The 17,340-nt window shown below is 45.5% G+C and overlaps 1 protein-coding gene across 1 annotated transcript in view; it reads right to left on the bottom strand.

Annotated features, from left to right (window-relative positions):
• Nucleotides 1-332: 332 nt before the first annotated feature.
• Nucleotides 333-17,340, bottom strand: part of LOC131224904 (ferritin-like catalase Nec2) — a 50,786-nt gene continuing 33,778 nt past the window's right edge. Inside the window, exon 5 of the mRNA XM_058220347.1 lies at nt 333-996. Within this exon, the coding sequence (XP_058076330.1) occupies nt 619-996 (378 nt within the window). The 3' untranslated portion in view covers nt 333-618. The remainder of the gene's footprint in view (nt 997-17,340) is intronic.

Raw genomic sequence — 17,340 nt, 5'->3', positions numbered from 1 at the left:
GATCAAGGCCCAAATGTCCAACGATTATTGGCTTAACAACATACGTTGATTCTCGAGTACCGGACTGCTTGGATTCAATTGATTCAGCATTAACAGATGATGCACGACATCTTTTATATCATTAAAACTCAACTGGTTCTGATCTAAAAACGAAGAGATCAAGAGAAAGGGTAGATATTACCAGCAGTCAGTAGCGGAGATTATGATACTTGTAGGACTGCTGTGGATATGAATGGACCAAATTGCAAGGTTTGCTAAGCAAACAATGCTCTGAAACCATGAGGTATTGCAATGAAAGAAGGAGAAGGAGAGGTAGACAGGTATATCAACTCAGGAGAAGAAAAGGTATGGAGGAGATATCTCTAGCTCTCCTAACCCTAGATCTTATTAAACATACAATGATAACGGGTCTAACCCATGTGGTCCATGTTGGGCCTAGTAGGCTTTCCAACATGGGCCGGACCTGCCTATTCAAGTGCTATTAAACAACTTATTCTACTCAATTCACTTATTCTACTCGTGAATTTCTATGAGTTACTAGTGGGATCATAACTCTAGAAAACTACAATTATTCAAAGTTTCATCAAACATGATCCAAATCAAAGATCCAGAACACATTCATGGCGTTTTCAGAAATCCTCTAGCAATGCTCCCACTACCACCTTCTGGAAAGAAACCGCCAAGCTTGCTTTCATCGCCAGTCCCGTAGACCGTCCTCAGAATCTCGGCAGGCGTCCGTGCATAGGATAAAGAATCTGCATTCGAGGATAAGATGTTACTAGTGGTCTTATTCTCCGCACCGAGCTGTAGTGGGACGAAAAGGCCTTTGTCTTTGATGCCACAGTTTGCCAGTCTGTTTCGCAGGTCCGATACACGGGCTGTGAATTCAGCCACCGTGCGTTTGTAAGGAAGCACGAGCTCGTCAGCTCGCTTGTAGAGTAAAGCTCGAATTACTGCATCTTGACCCGCTTCCACTCCTAAAAGCCCAGCCAACAACTGCATAAAAATGGTGCACCAATGTCAGCTATACAACCCAAATTCAATGTATAAACCAGATTGGTGCACTTGATTATCAATCTAGTCCGTTGAATAGATGGGATAGGTATGATTTGAAAAAAAAAAAAAACTGTTTTATTAAATTAACACTGATCAGATGGAAGTTTATGAACTCTATGCACATGACCTTTGGCCAAACCTTTTCAGGTTATAAATTTGCTTCCTCAAATTTGGCCCACGTGAAAATGGACCTAAATGATTCTTGTGATCGTTCATGTAATATATCTTTATTATGGATAGGCCTTATGTGTAAACCCCGTATCCTAGACCGTACCATTCCATAGACTTCTACGGTCTTCCCGGTCGAATTCCAGCAACCTTTGACCCTTATCCGATGTTTGTGCACGACCCTGAGATGCATGCCGTTAACCCGAGCTGACTCAACCCAAGATGTGTACCCTAGCAACCGTGCCGTCGCCGCGGTTCCGATACCGCGACTCGCGCGATGATCCGATACTCTGGCCAGGAGATGCGGGCCAGCGTTCGGTGCAAGGAAAACGCCGCACGTGCGAATTATGAGAGAATCTCTACGAGATGTCATATCAATTAATCAACCCATCAATCCCATCATGTCAAGTACATGTCAAGTACACATCACCTTTCACCCATTCCCAAGCAACCACAAAAGTCAAAAAGTTCTTACAAGCCCATACCTTTCCTACACCAAAAACTCCAAAAGTCAAAATCTCTTACACACCCATCACTCACCACATCCATCACTCCATCACCTATCACTCTCTCTCCCTTTACAAGTCTCTCTCTCTCTCATTTTCAAACTCATTCCCAAGCAAGAGAGAAAACACCATACGTCTAAGCCTTTCCAAGCATTCTCAAGCAACAAGTGTGGCCCACCTTTCCTACCCCTTCATCTCCCATCTCAACCATCCAAACTTCATCTTCTCCGTTGGAATCGAAGTTAAGGAGCTAAGGAAGCCAAGGGATCAAGAAGATCAAGCGGTGGGTGCTTTGATAAAGTAGCTTTAATATTTTTAAAGATGGACCAAGTGAGGCCAACCGACCAATGGTTTGGATCTCACTTGGGACCCTAAGATGTGGCCGATGGCCCACTTTGATCATCATGATCATTCCATGATGGGGCCATTCTCCATGGACCCCATTATGATGTTTATTTTTCTTGTATACCTAGGGACATCTAGACCATCTATTTTAGTGGAGAAGGGATCTCCACCGTTGGATTTTGATTTAATGGGCCTATGTGTAATGGGACCCACTTGATGTATGATTTAGTGCAAGGGAGGGCCCATAGTGTCGGGGTCCCTCCATTACGCGTGTACCACTCTCTATCCCTCTCTCTCCCTCTCTATTTCATTTTCTTTTATGAGATCATGATATGGTTGTGTGGCCCACTTAAATGGACCCCACCATGAAGCATGTATTTGATCCAAGCCATTTGTAGGTGGGGCCCACTTTACATATATATTGTGACCACACCATCCATCATTTGGTGGCCCACCTGAACAGGGCCCACCTTAAAGGATGTGCTATGCCACACTGTCCAACGTCCAGGGATGCTGGACTTGTAAGTGAAACAAAAATACTAGCTTGATTCACAAGCTTTTTGGGTGGAACACTTGTTCAGGCCCCACCTTGATAAATGTCGTTAATCCAAGCCGTCCAACCTTTTCCCCAGACCATTTTAGGCGTTGAGCCGAAAAATGGAGCCACTCCGAGGTACTGGCAGACCATAGCATAGCAAACAGTGTGTCTACCATTAAAATATACCCTGAAGTTTTAATGTGCTAAAAATATATTGAATGTTGGATCGTTAGGTCTGTCTTGAGCAGTAAAGACTAATGGCTAGGGTAGATTTACATGATGCGGGCTGCACACCCGAAAAATAACAAGAAAATGCGATTTTAAAAAAATAATAAATAAATAAATAAACATCAGCAGCAGCAGGCGTTGCTGCTGTGTTAGAAGGCAGCAGGCGCTGTGTAACACCTGGTCTATTCGGTACTATTTTCCATGCTTATGATGATTGAAGCCCTTAAGCTAGACATGGATTGATCATTCATAAGTACACACCTAACTGACCAGAACCCCAAGACCTTGAAACCTATCTCATATCGACCGCCCAATCGCCGCGATCGTGGAGGTACCACCCGTGCGTCGGTATGATACTCCGTTAGTGAGATACGCCCTGAAGAATAATAACTGTATCATGTGCGCATGGCACCATGTATTTCATTCCACACATGTGCACAACACATGTCAAGCACACATGTACATGCCACACATGGGTGAGAGAATCTCTACCCATGTGTGTGATGTCACATACCCATACCTCCCATCTCTCATATGCTCCCCAAAGTCAACATCTCTCCATGCCACACCTCATGTATGACATCATCAAACCATGCCATCCCATGCTTCTTTAATCCACCATTAATTACAAATCATGAGTTAATTATCAAAATTATAGCCTAAGCTAATATTAATCACATTAGCCTAACTTAACCAAAAGTTTATCCATTTCTCTATAAATACACTTCCACCCTTTAGCCTTTCACCATTTTTCTACAATTAGAGAGAGAGAGAGAGGATTGATCTTGGTGGGCCATCAATCACATCCCTTCCATCCATCTCAACCATTAATTTCATCTCAACCATCCATCTAATTCATCAAGGTGAGTACACCCACCCTACTCATTCTTATTTTATTTTGTTGTGTTTATATATGGTAGAGATGATGTTAATGATGATGTGATTAATGGTGTGGATGATGAAGATAGTATGATTGATGGTGAAGATAATTGCAATAATGATGATGATGCTATTAATGGTGGGGATGTATAGGAGAAAACATATAAAATTAATTTATTATAGAGTTCATGTGGGACCCATTGATAGTGAGCCCCACCAAAATGTTTGTATGGCATTCAAATCACCCATCCATTGGCCCATTGGGCTGGCCAAACTCACACACACTTACACGTATAAAAAAAAAAGAAGAGAGAGACACTTCCAGCCATTTGATTTAAAGGGGCAGGGGTTGTGGGTCCCCAACGGGCCCCACACGTGATGTATGTATTTAATCCACGTTGTCCATTTAATTTCTCAGCTCATTTTAGCCATGGAGCTGAAAAATGAAGACAATCCAAATCTTAGGTGGCCCACACCATCTAAACTAATGTGTAGACATGGCTAAAGCATATAAAAGCACTTGCTGGGCCCCACCTGAAATTTTGATGTATTCGAAACTTGGAATGACCCCTTAACTTAGTGGGACACACGTAATAGACGGGCTAGATCTCTTGTTATGGGCCCTAAATATGAAATTAAAAAAAAAATAAAAAAAAAATAAAAAAAAATTGCAACAGCAATGACGCTGTTGCTGCCAGCGTTGCTGCAGCAAGCAGCGTCTCAGTTGACGCTGGAAAGAAGTGAGCCCCACCATAGGCCCCACCTTGATGTATGTCGAACATCGACACGCGCATTTGATGGGTCCCATTTAAAAATGGGTCACCCCAAAAATCAGTCGCATCCTAACCTCAAAGGGCCCACACCATAAATATATATATATATATATATATATATATAATAATACTTACAAAAAAAAGAGATTTGGATCAATCTGATCATGAGGTATGTGTTATATCCAAACCGTCCATCCATTTGGCAAGTTTGTCTTAAGGCTTGAGAAGAAAAAAATAAGATAGATCTAACAATCAAGTGGGCCACACTACAAAAGTGGTAGGGATTGAACGTAAACCATTGGAACCCTTTTTGGGTCAGAAATTTTGGAGCAGTATGAAATTTATTTTTCCCCTTAATTCAGGTCTTTGTAACCTTATGAACAGATTGGATGGAAAATAAGCGGTATGGTGGGCCCTGTAAATTGTTTAATGGTGAAATCATTCTCTCCACTACTGTTTGTGGTGAGGTCCAGATAATATTCGGATATGATTCATTTTTGGATGGGCTATAAAATGATCTCAAAAAAATAAAAAAAATAGATGAACTGTGTATATGTAATAAATACCTCCCTGTAGCACACATGTAACTTTGATCTCCTTGAACCATTCGTACAACTCGAAGCTCGAGCATGTAAAATCATGTGTTAGGTCCACCTGAAATTTGGATGTATCTGAAACTTGGTCTGACCCCTCAACCAAGTGGGACACACATAATGGATGGGCTGGATTTATGAACCACATCTCTGTGGGCCCAACAAATAATTATGAATATTTAATGGAGGGTAACCCTCTCAACTTGTGTGTGGTATGACCCACTTTGATGTAGGTGTTATGCCACTTAATCCACCATGGTTATGGCATGATTTATGTTTAAGATCCTCATCGTTTATCTATTTTATCAACTCTTTTGAAGATATGTTACCAAGACTTAGGCCCATCCAATGATTAGATAGTCGTACGTTCTGAAATAATGCAAATTAAACTCTCATCATTGAAAATTCATTATGAGCCATCCTGACGATGTATTAGATATCGACCCATATACCGGGTTTCCTTTAAGCCATTATCCCACAGAACAGTCAATCCAACCTGAATTGGACCATACAATACAAGGCTGTGAGAATAAGGACTTAACTATTGAATCCAACCTAAGGCCACTATGGTGTATCTATTTAATCCATGCAGACCATCCACTTCCTCATATCATTTTAGGACTTGGACTAAAATAATCAAAGCAGACCTAAGTCGTAGGTGGGTCACACACAACTCAACTTCATGGGAAATCCCCATGGACTCTACTGCATAGGACCCATTATGAATTTCATTGATATGTGAGCCCAAGAATGTTAAGGCCCATTTTGAGTGAACGCCATGTGGACCCATCAGTGATAGCCTTGTTTGGGCTAACCATTGGGCCTCTTCGATAAGAGTTTGTAATTTTCATGTGTGGAATGTATGATGAACTGGTATGGTAATTTTTGAAGTAATGATGATTAATCCTTTAAATGGGCTGATTGTGGACATCCCTTGATCACTTGGCACTTTTATTAGAGTGCGGCCCCAAGTAATAAGATCATGATACTTGTGTTTAAACTCTTAAAAACATGTTTAATTATAACAAATATATAAACTCTAGTGGTGTGAGGGTGTGATATTACCTGTTTGGCCCATTGATCATGTGGGTATTTGATGTATGTATAGCCACCTAATCATAGGCAATGGTGGAGTACATGTAGTATACGTAGTCATCTAATTGTATGAATGTGAAATAAGTACAAGGCCACCTAACCGTATGAAATCAAGTGGCATTGATGACCATTCAACAATGTAGATTTGTACTTATCGACATAGATACCACCACTTGAATCACACATGACCAAGTTGTACACTAAACCGAATATGATTTAGGGTTATATTACCCAAGCTAATGCTATCAAGATCCTGAATTTTTATACAATGTGATCTTTAAACTATAAATGGTATGATGAAATGTGGCTCTCGGCCCTTAACCAGGTGACACCGAATATGAATCATTATCTATGTGACGTGCGAAGTGGTTGTAGTATAGGACTTATCATAATTGGTGTAGCCATGTATTCGTGGCCTATGGGTAAGGCCCATTGAGATATATTTTCGGTCCATATGATGAAGCTCATTGTGATGTATTTTCGGCCCATGTGATGCGGCCCATAGTGATGTGTATTAGGCCCAGGTATGTGGTCTACCTGTGAAATAGATTTGAGGCCACTTGCAATGTATTCGAGGCCCATGAGCGAAGCCCAATGTGATGTAATTGAGACTCATGGGCATGGCTAATTGAGATATATTTTAGGCCCATGGGTTGTGGCTCATTGTGATGTATTTGAGGCCCATGTGTAGGGCTCACCTCTTGAGTATTTGAAGCCCATGGGTCGTACAGCCTGATGTGGTGTATTCATGGCCCATGAGTGAGGCCCAATGCGATGAATGTGCGGCCCTTGTGTGAGACCCGACGTGTATCTGAGGATCGATGTGGTGTGATTTCACCATGATGTATGTATTGATATTTATGTGGGTCATTCCTTGGGGACAATGTTGGTTAAATGTCCACATTGTCGAAGTCGATTATTAGTACCGATTATGAGTATGTGACAGCATAGCATTATGATACATGCCCATACGCATCATCTGCATGTTTGTTATAAGTTGTGGTTGACATTTGCATGTCATTGGGCAGGTTGTTATGAGACTCCCTGATAGGCGGAAGTTATCTCACATGAGCGCACGGTATGCACATGATTGATGCATGACTAGATTGTATGACTTATGCATCTTTCATTATGTGTTGTGACTATTGTACGCCTTAGCAATATCAGAGCCATAGCCTCCACAGGCATATCGTGGATGGCCAGATGGGACACCAAAAATATTTGGTTCTAGCATATGGGCGCCATAGATGTCCCTGGGTGAAAATCCCTAAACCTCTGGGCCAGGAGACGCCCCAACGTCGAGACCGAGTGGATACATGAGCGCCCGAGTGCCGAATACCAGGAGGCCGCGTCTCCCACTATGTCGTGGTCGGTTGGGAGGAAGTGTGGCCTTACCCACCCGAGCGTAGGGGGCATTGCTAGGCTAAGTTTGATCAGCTCGTGAATGGGTCTACTATCGACGTGCTGAATAGGTATTGTCAGACTATTGGCCAGGCAGATAGTGAGGTTTCTTACGCTCACTTGGACTGTGCTGCTAGGAGAGAGACAGTGTCATTTGGAGTATACTAAACCCCGGTGATGATCCCAGAGATGAACTGTACTGATATGTGGACTTATTGAGCAGGAGTTGCATACTCATTCATTCATTCATTTACTATTCACTCCGGCTGGTGGTGCGCAACTATCTGTTGTGTGTACCTTCGCAATGGCCAAGATTTCGGTTGGGGCGCGCGACTAACCTGAGATCAGGAGTTTACCACATTGAGTCTGACTATCCAAATTAGGTATGGGACTATTTTGGATAGAAGTCCCTTGTGACAGACCCCATAGTCTGCGATACTACGTACCACCATCCCGACTTCACTCCAGCATAGTCATTTCATTCGCACCACATATTGTGTTGCATCCTCGACATCCGATATTTGACTCTTTATAACTCCTCATTTACATGCTGATTTATATTGCGTACTCTGATATTGTATGACTCATGGACTTGTCAGTATTTTCGATATTGTATAATTATGGCATGACAATATGATGATGATGACGTGATTACGGATGCATGTAATATGGTTATGGCTATGGTATGATTTCCTTGTAGTACATTTATCTTGCCTGCTTGTAGGACACACTGCACACACGTGTGTACTCACTAGGCTTTTTGGCCTAAGCCTCCTATTTCCCATTTTTTTTCAAGGTTGGAGTAGCTTGGAAGACTTAGCTTTCTCGATGCATTGCATTTATTCTTCGATTTGGCAATGTTGACGTTGCGTATATTTTGTAAAGCATTATACTTATAACCATTGGGACTTATGATGAAGAGAGTTGCTTGGTAGTTTGATCATGGGTCTTCATGCTCAGGTATTACTATGTATTAAAAAAAAAAAAAAAAAAAATTCGGTCAAAAATCTTCCTTGTGGTGCGCCGAACTCGGGACTTGGTGTATGGAAGTCGAGTGCGAATTCGGGGCATCACGGAAGCTGTCCGTCCCCAGGTTTGGGGCGTGACACGCTGCCTACGCACAGTGGACGAGCGAACGGGCGGACGGCAGCAACCCACGGCCCCTGTCGTGGGCCCCACCATGATGTATATTTGATATCCAACCCGTTCATTAGGTGGGCCACCCCCAGAAGTAGGTCTCCTCCAAATATCAGCCACATCCGAATCTCAGGTGGCCCACATGATAAGAAACAGTGGGATTGAGTGGCTGCCATTGAAACTCTTCTAGGTCCTCCCTCTCAATGGATTAGATGAAAATTTAACATTTCGGTGGGCCCCATGTGGGACTACACCGATATATGTGCTGTCCAGGCCATCCAGGGCCTGGACGATGATAATTTTATTATATTTTATTTATATATATATATGGTATATATTATATTATATATATTATATATGGTATATATCACTGTCCAGGTCGTCCAGGGCCTGGATGTGGTTTATATTATATTATATATATAGCATATATTATATTACATATATTATGTATTATATTAAATATATATATATATACACATATATATGATGGTGGGCTTTTATGGGACCCACCATGATGCATGTGTTTCATCTAAACCGTCCAATCATTTTGAAAATTAATTTAAGGTCATGTGTTGAGGCCCATCTTAGTGTATTTGTGGGTCGTCCATTGAGGCCCACCTTGATATGTATATACGAGGCCCATTTTGATGTATTCTAAGGCCCATGGGTTATGGCCCATTGCAATGTACATAAGGCCCGTTGGTGAGGCCCATTAATGCGGCCCATTTGACGAATGTAAGGCCCATGTGATACGGCCCATTTGATATAATGAAGGCCCAATGGGATGTACCTAAGGTCCATTGCAATATGTGATCCCAACATGGTTTATGTAATGATGTTTACGACGGGCTATGCCTTGGGAGAAATGTTGGTTTGACGTCCGCATAGCAAGTATAATGTTGGTTAAATGTCCGCATTATGACTCTCCCTAGGGCCCATTGATAGGCCCGTACATGTAATGCGTAGGTCGTCTAGGCCCATCTTCATTATGAACAACGTCCATCACCATATCACATGTTTAGTATAGTTCCATAATTCATGATCATACGCATCATATGTATGCTTGATATGAGAAGTGATTGATCATAGCATATGCCTTCGGGCAGATTATTTAAGGGCTCCCAATTAGGCGGTGTTGCCCTACATGAGCGCACGATACATGCAGGATTGTCGCATAACTGGATAGTGTGATTCATGCATTCGCATGGTGTGATATGGTACTGTACGCCCTAGCGACATCAGGGTCGTAGCCTCCACAGGCGTATCGTGGTTGGCAGGATTGGATACCAGAAATCTTGTTTTACATGGGGTGCTATAGATATCCATGGGTGAAAGTCCCTAAACCCTTATGGTACCAGGAGGTTGCTCCAACGTCTAGACCGAGTGGGTGCATGAGCGCCGAGTGCCGATTACCAGATGGTTGTGTTTTCCACTGTGTCGTGGTCGATTGGAAGGGGGTGCGGCCTTACCCGCCTGAGAGGAGGGGGCAAAGCTAGGCTGAGTCTGACCAGCTCGAGGAATGGGTCCGCTATCGACAAGTCGAGCCCGATATTGGCAGGCGGATAGTAAGGTCTCTTCCATTCACCTTATTGTGCACGATGGGGCGGCAATCTGGTTGGAGTGTACTAGACCCTGGTGATATTCTAGAGTTGAGCTGTATTGATATGTGGACTTAGATGAGAATTCGTATGCTTGAGTTACATTTCGCACCGCATGGCCTTGGTATGGCCGACTTCATTCATGTCTTGCACTGCATGGCCTTAGTATGGCCGACAACATCCATGCCTCGCATTGCATAGCCTTGGTACGGCTCATGGTATTCATGGATTCATCAGCATATTCCGCATTACTCTGATACTACATAACTACTACCTTGCGCACACACTTACACCACCCTCTAAGCTTTCCATAAGCTTATGCACGACCGTTGCGTGCAGGTGACGTTGGAGCACAGCAGCGCTGAGGCAGGAGCACATTATAGATCATCTTAGAGCTTTTTGTTTATTATCATTGTATTTTCCTTTATGCTTATTGTGCTTTTAAAGTTTTTGATCATAGTAGAAATGTGATGGAGTTTTTGGTTGTTGTTTGTGGGTTATGCCTTTGGTTATGCTTATTACGAATCAAACTGATATTGAAAATCCTCCTCGTAGCATCCCATGATCGGAACCTGGCGAATGGGCGCTGGGAGTCGAGAATGGGGTTCTACGGAGGCTGTTGGCGCCGGATTCAGCGATCGAAAATTTTGTGAGCACGATTTCTGAGTTTGGGGCGTGACAGAAGTTGGTATCAGAGCATAACTCGGGAATAACGAAGAACAACATTACATGTCTGCTATGAATGATTAAGTCCTAAGTTCGGATAGCCTAGCGATCTTTTATTACCAACCCTTAACGAGCGTGCCTTCGAGAGTTTTCAAAGTTGATAGGTGACTTCGCTCTTTCCTATAGGACAAGATGCCCAGGAGAGTGACTCGATCGACTCCCGCACCACCACCCGAGACTCCCGCACCACCACCTGAGACCCCCACACTACCACCTACTATTCCCGCTCCACCACCGGAGATTCCCAATGCCCATCCTATGGATGCAGCTCCTTTACCAGAGACCGGTACGGACCTGACCGTATTCGTGAGTGCTTCCCAGTTATAGCAGATATTGCAGGCTGTGATGGCCACACTTCAGGGGTAGAGCAGACACCCCATTGTTTCCCCAACCCAGGCAGAGCAAGAGCGCGCGAGTGCCCTCCTTCGAGAGTTCCGACGGCTCGAACCCTCGCGTTTCCAGGGTGAGCCAGACTCGACGATAGCTGAGAGATGGCACGCCGATGTGAAGAAGATATTTGAGACGATGGGATGCACGACTGAGCGGCGAGTCCGATTAGCCGTATGTCTCCTCCATGGTGAGGCTGAGCACTGGTGGACGTCAGTCTCGGGCGCTGATTTTGTATGGACTTGGGAGGATTTTGTAGATTGGCTTGACCGACAGTATTTTTCTGATCACATCTGACGACAGCGGGCGTTAGAGTTCGAGGCCTTGGTACAGGGTGATATGACGGTGGCTCAGTATGCTGCTCATTTTGTAGCACTGTCCAGATTTGCACCATACTTGGTGGATGATGAGGAGCGGAGAGCCTGCCAATTTGAGGGCAGCTTTGCGTTATGGTCTTCGAGGCCATTTTATTGGGCATGAGCTCCCGACTTTCGAGGGAGTGGTATGGAAGGCCTAGATTTTTGAGACTGTCGGCGCCGAATTTGACGATCAAAAATTTTGTGAGCCCGGTTTCTGAGTTTGGGGTGTGACAAAAGTTGGTATCAGAGCTGAGTGGGCCGGTTCTCACTCTGATCGCAGTCAGAGGAGAGACCAGAAGAGGCAGGCTCCTTCAAATGATTCCCAGTAGGGTCGACCACAGCAGAGGCGCACAGGTCGCCCAGCCTTCCGAGTGCCAGCAGCACCTCCAGCACCACATCTGAGGCAGTTTGCCGGCTCTTGTTTTAGGTGTGGTGCGACAGGGCATCGAATGTGGGAGTGTCCTCGCCCCCAGCAGCAGCAGCAGCAGCAGAGAGGTCCACAGCCGTCTCCACCGCAGCAGCGGCAGAGACCCCCGCAGCAGCAGCAGAGACCCCGACAGCAGCAGCGACAGCAGCCCCCACCACCGAGGCCACCTGAGCAGCAGCATCAGCACCAGCCTCCGAGACCGCAGCAACAGAGGCAGCAGTTTCGACCGCCTCAGCAACAGCAGCACGCTCAGAGGGGACAGACGCCTCCCCAGCCGGCTCAGGCTAGGTTTTATGTGGCTCAGCAGGACCCACAGTCATCCGGAGGAGTCGTCGAGGGTATACTCTTAGTATCTGCATGCATTGCACGTGTGTTGTTTGATTCTAGTGCATCACATTCTTTTATGGCGGAGAGTTTTTGCCGATCGACTGGTTTGTCATTAGAGTCTGCTCGTGAGGGTTTGTCAGTATCGACTCCCTTGGAAAAGACTGCAGTGTTGGGCCAATTCTGCTCGTCTTGTCCCGTTCTGGTGGGGGATATCTCTTTGCCTACTGATCTGTTTGCATTGCTGATGTCCGAGTTCGATGTCATCTTGGGCATGGATTGGCTTGTTGAGTACCACGCCATATTGGATTGTTCCACGAGGACAGTCACGTTTTGTATACCTGACTTGCCACAGTTCCAGTTCATTGCTGAGCCCAGAGGAGAGCCATTGTCTTGTTTGATGTCATGTGCCATAGATGAGCCTATAGCGGTGAGCATCGACCAGTTGCCTGTGGTTTGTGATTTTTCCTATGTATTCCAGGAGATTCTGGGATTACCGCCTTACCGACTCACCGAGTTTCAGATTGATCTCGTGCCCGGTACCTTGCCTATTTCGAAGGCCCCATATCATATGGCACCATTGGAGTTGCGGGAACTACAGAAGCAGTTGGACGAGTTGCGCGAGTTGGGCTTTATCCGTCTGAGCAGTTCACCGTGAGGAGCGCCGGTACTCTTCGTGAAGAAGAAAGATGACTCGTTGAGGCTCTACGTAGATTACCGTGAGCTCAACAAGGTCACAATCAAGAACAAGTACCCGCTCTCGAGGATTAATGATTTGTTTGATCAGCTGCAGGATGCACAGTTCTTTTCGAAGATCGACTTGCGTTCCGGTTATCATCAGATTCGGGTCCGAGAGGAAGACATTCCGAAGACAGCATTCAGGACGCGTTACGGCCATTTTGAGTTCCAGGTCATGTCCTTCGGACTGACCAATGCACCAACAGTCTTCATGCAATTAATGAACGAGATCTTCCATCCGTATCTCGATCAGTTTGTTGTAATCTTCATCGACGACATTCTGATCTATTCAAGGACCCGTGAGGAGCACGAGCAGCATCTGGAGGTTATGTAACAGACCCTCCGCACACACCAGTTGTATGCAAAGCTAGAGCAGTGCGAGTTTTGGCAAGAGGAGGTGAAGTTCTTCGGTCATGTGGTGACGAGGGAGGGTGTCGCAGTGGACTCCTCGAAGGTTGATGCAGTTTGTCAATGGGGCCAGCCCACGACTGCATCCGAGATCCGCAGTTTCCTTGGTTTGGCGGGCTACTACCGGCATTTTATTGAGGGCTTCTCTTGTATTGCAGCCCCGCTGACTAGGTTGACTCGGAAGGGCGAGGAGTTTATTCGGAGCGACGCCTACGAGCGAGCATTTATGGAGTTGAAGGACCACCTCATGTCCACTCCTGTCCTCACTCTTCCCTCTAGGAGTGATGGTTTTATTGTATTTACCGATGCCTCGCATATTGGTTTGGGTGCTGTCCTGATGCAGCACGGGAGACCAGTAGCCTTCGCGTCTCGTCAACTCAAGGTCCATGAGCTGAACTACCTCACGCATGATTTAGAGTTAGCTGCAGTTGTCTTTGCACTGAAGGTGTGGAGACATTATCTCTACGCGGTTAGGTTCAAGCTCTTTTCTGACCGCAAGAGCTTGGAGTACCCCTTCTCGCAGTCTGAGTTAAACATAAGGCAGAGGCGCTGAATGGAGCTCTTGAAGGACTATGATTTTGATTTCCAATATCACCCGGGTAAGGCGAACGTGGTGGCGAATGCCCTCAGCCGTCAGCCACGAGGCCTGATGGCACATATGATGATTCAGGAGTGGCGGATGCTCGAGGATATAGTAGAGTACGACTTTGAGTTTGGCTTGCAGTCTTCTATTGTGCAGTTATCGAGCCTATCGATTCAACCCTCTCTTGTCGCAAGGGTGATCGATGCTCAGCAGGCAGACGAGTCGTTACACGATTACCGAGCAAAGGCAGCATCTGATAGTCAGGCTAATTGGCAGATTGGTACAGATGATGGACTTCGCTTCAGAGGCCGATTATGTGTCCCGGATATTCCTGAGCTACGCAGAGATCTAATGACGAAGGCACATCGATCGCGGTTTTCTATCCACCCTGGCTCGACGAAGATGTACACGATATGAGGCGACAGTATTTTGGGGCGAGGATGAAGCGCCAGATCGCCAGTTTTGTGGCCGAGTGTGACACATGCCAGCGTGTCAAGGCCGATCATCAGAGACCCCCTGGTCTATTACAGCCATTAGTATCCCGATGTGGAAGTGGGAGCACGTGTCGAGAGATTTCATTATGGGCTTGCCGAGGACTCAGCGCAGTTATGACGCTATCTGGGTTGTTATGGATAGTCTTACGAAGTCGGCACACTTTATTGCAATTTGTGCGACTTGGCCTTTGGACCGGCTTGCGAGATTATTCATCGAGGATATTGTGAGACTACATGGCATTCCAGTCTCGATCGTTTCTGACCGAGACCCGAGGTTCATGTCTCAGTTTTGGGGGAGCTTTCAGAGAGCGATGGGGACTGATTTGCAGCTCAGCATTGCGTACCATCCGCAGACCGATGACCAGACTGAGAGGGTCAACCAGATCCTTGAGGATATGCTTCGGGCCTGCACGATTGATTTCAAGGATAACTGGGATGAGCATCTGCGATTGGCTGAGTTCACATACAATAACAGCTATCAGGCGACCATCAGCATGGCTCCTTTTGAGGCACTATATGGTAGACCATGTAGATCACCGAGTTGTTGGACCGAGGTTAGAGAGCATCGTCTCCTGGGTCCCGAGCTTATGTAGGAGACGTCAGAAGCTATTGATATCATCAAGTAAAGGATGCGCACAGTTTAGAGCCGGCAGAAGAGTTTTGCTGATCGTCAGCGTCGTCCCTTGGAGTTTGATGTAGGGGACCATGTGTATCTCAAGGTCTCGCCCATGAAGGGCGTAGTTCTATTTGGAGCAAAGGGCAAGCTTGCCCCGAGATTCATAGGACCTTTTGAGATCACTGGGCTCGTTGGCGCTGTATGCTATCGTCTTGCCTTGCTATCTCAGTTGTCTGGCGTCCACAACATTTTCCATGTCTCCATGTTGAGGAAGTGTGGGTCAGACATCGTTCCTGTTATTGACTGGCAGCCGTTAGAGGTTCGTGAGGACGCTTCCTATATTGAGCAGCCAGTCCATATCCTTGATCGGAAGGAGCAGGTCCTCCGGACTAAGATCATTCCGTTGGTGAAGGTTCAGTGGGGTCACCATTCTATTGAGGAAGCTTCTTGGGAGCGTGAGGCTGAGATTCGAGAGCGTTATCCCCATCTTTTTTATGATTGTTTGTGTTGTATGTTGTATGTTATCTCTAATTTTATATAGTGAGGTTATGTTTATTCTCCCTCATGAGTTATGACTAGTTGCGAAGATTATGTAAATTTCGAGGACGAAATTTTTATTAGGAGGGGAGAACTATAAGCCCTGTATCCTAGATTGTACCGTTCCATAGACTTCCACGGTTTACCCGGTCGAATTTCGGCAACCTTCGACCCTTATCCGATGTTTGCGCGCAACCCTGAGATGCATGCCATTAACCCTAGCCGACTCAACCCAAGATGTGTACCGTAGCGACTGCGTCGTCGCCGCGGTTCCGATGCCGCGACTCGCGCCCTGATCCGATACTCTGGACAGGAGATGAGGGCCAACGTTTGGTGCGAGAAAAACGCCGCATGTGCGAATTACGAGAGAATCTCTACGAGATGTCACATCAATCAATCAACCCATTAATCCCATCATATCAAGTACACATCACCTTTCACCCATTCCCAAGTAACCACAAAAGTCAAAAAGTTCTTACAAGCCCATACCTTTCTTACACCAAAAATTCCAAAAGTCAAAATCTCTTACACACCCATCACTCACCACATCCATCACTCCATCACCCATCACTCTCTCTCCCTTTACAAGTCTCTCTCTCTCATTTTCAAACTCATTCCCAAGCAAGAGAGAAAACACCATACGTCCAAGCCTTTCCAAGCATTCCCAAGCAATAAGTGTGGCTTACCTTTCCTACCCCTTCATCTCCCATCTCAACCATCCAAACCTCATCTCCTCCTTTGGAATCAAAGCTAAGGAGCTAAGGAAGCCAAGGGATCAAGAAGATCAAGCGGTGGGTGCTTTGATAGAGTAGTTTTAACATTTTTAAAGATGGGCCAAGTGAGGCCAACCGACCAATGGTTTGGATCTCACTTGGGACCCTAAGATGTGGCCGATGGCCCACTTTGATCATCATGATCATTCCATGATGGGGCCATTCTCCATGGACCCCATTATGATGTTTATTTTTCTTGTATACCTAGGGACATCTAGACCATCTATTTTAGTGGAGAAGGGATCTCCACCGTTGGATTTTGATTTATTAGGCCCATGTGTAATGGGACCCACTTGCTGTATGATTTAGTGCAAGGGAGGGCCCATAGTGTCGGGGTCCCTCCATCACGCGTGTCCCACTCTCTATCCCTCTCTCTCTCTCTCTATTTCATTTTCTTTTATGAGATCATGATATGGTTGTGTGGCCCACTTGAATGGACCCCACCATGAAGCATGTATTTGATCTAAGTCATTTGTAGGTGGGGCCCACTTTACATATATATTGTGACCACACCATCCATCATTTGGTGGCCCACCTGAACAAGGCCCACCTTAAAGGACGTGCTATGCCACACTGTCCAGCGTCCAGAGACGCTGGACGTGTAAGGGAAACAAAAATATTAGCTTGATTCACAAGCTTTTTGGGTGGACC

The sequence above is a fragment of the Magnolia sinica genome, chromosome 14 (genome assembly GCF_029962835.1).
Source record: "Magnolia sinica isolate HGM2019 chromosome 14, MsV1, whole genome shotgun sequence".
NCBI lineage: Eukaryota > Viridiplantae > Streptophyta > Magnoliopsida > Magnoliales > Magnoliaceae > Magnolia > Magnolia sinica.
Note: the sequence above shows the minus strand (reverse complement) of the source record. Positions and strands in the feature narration are given on the sequence as shown.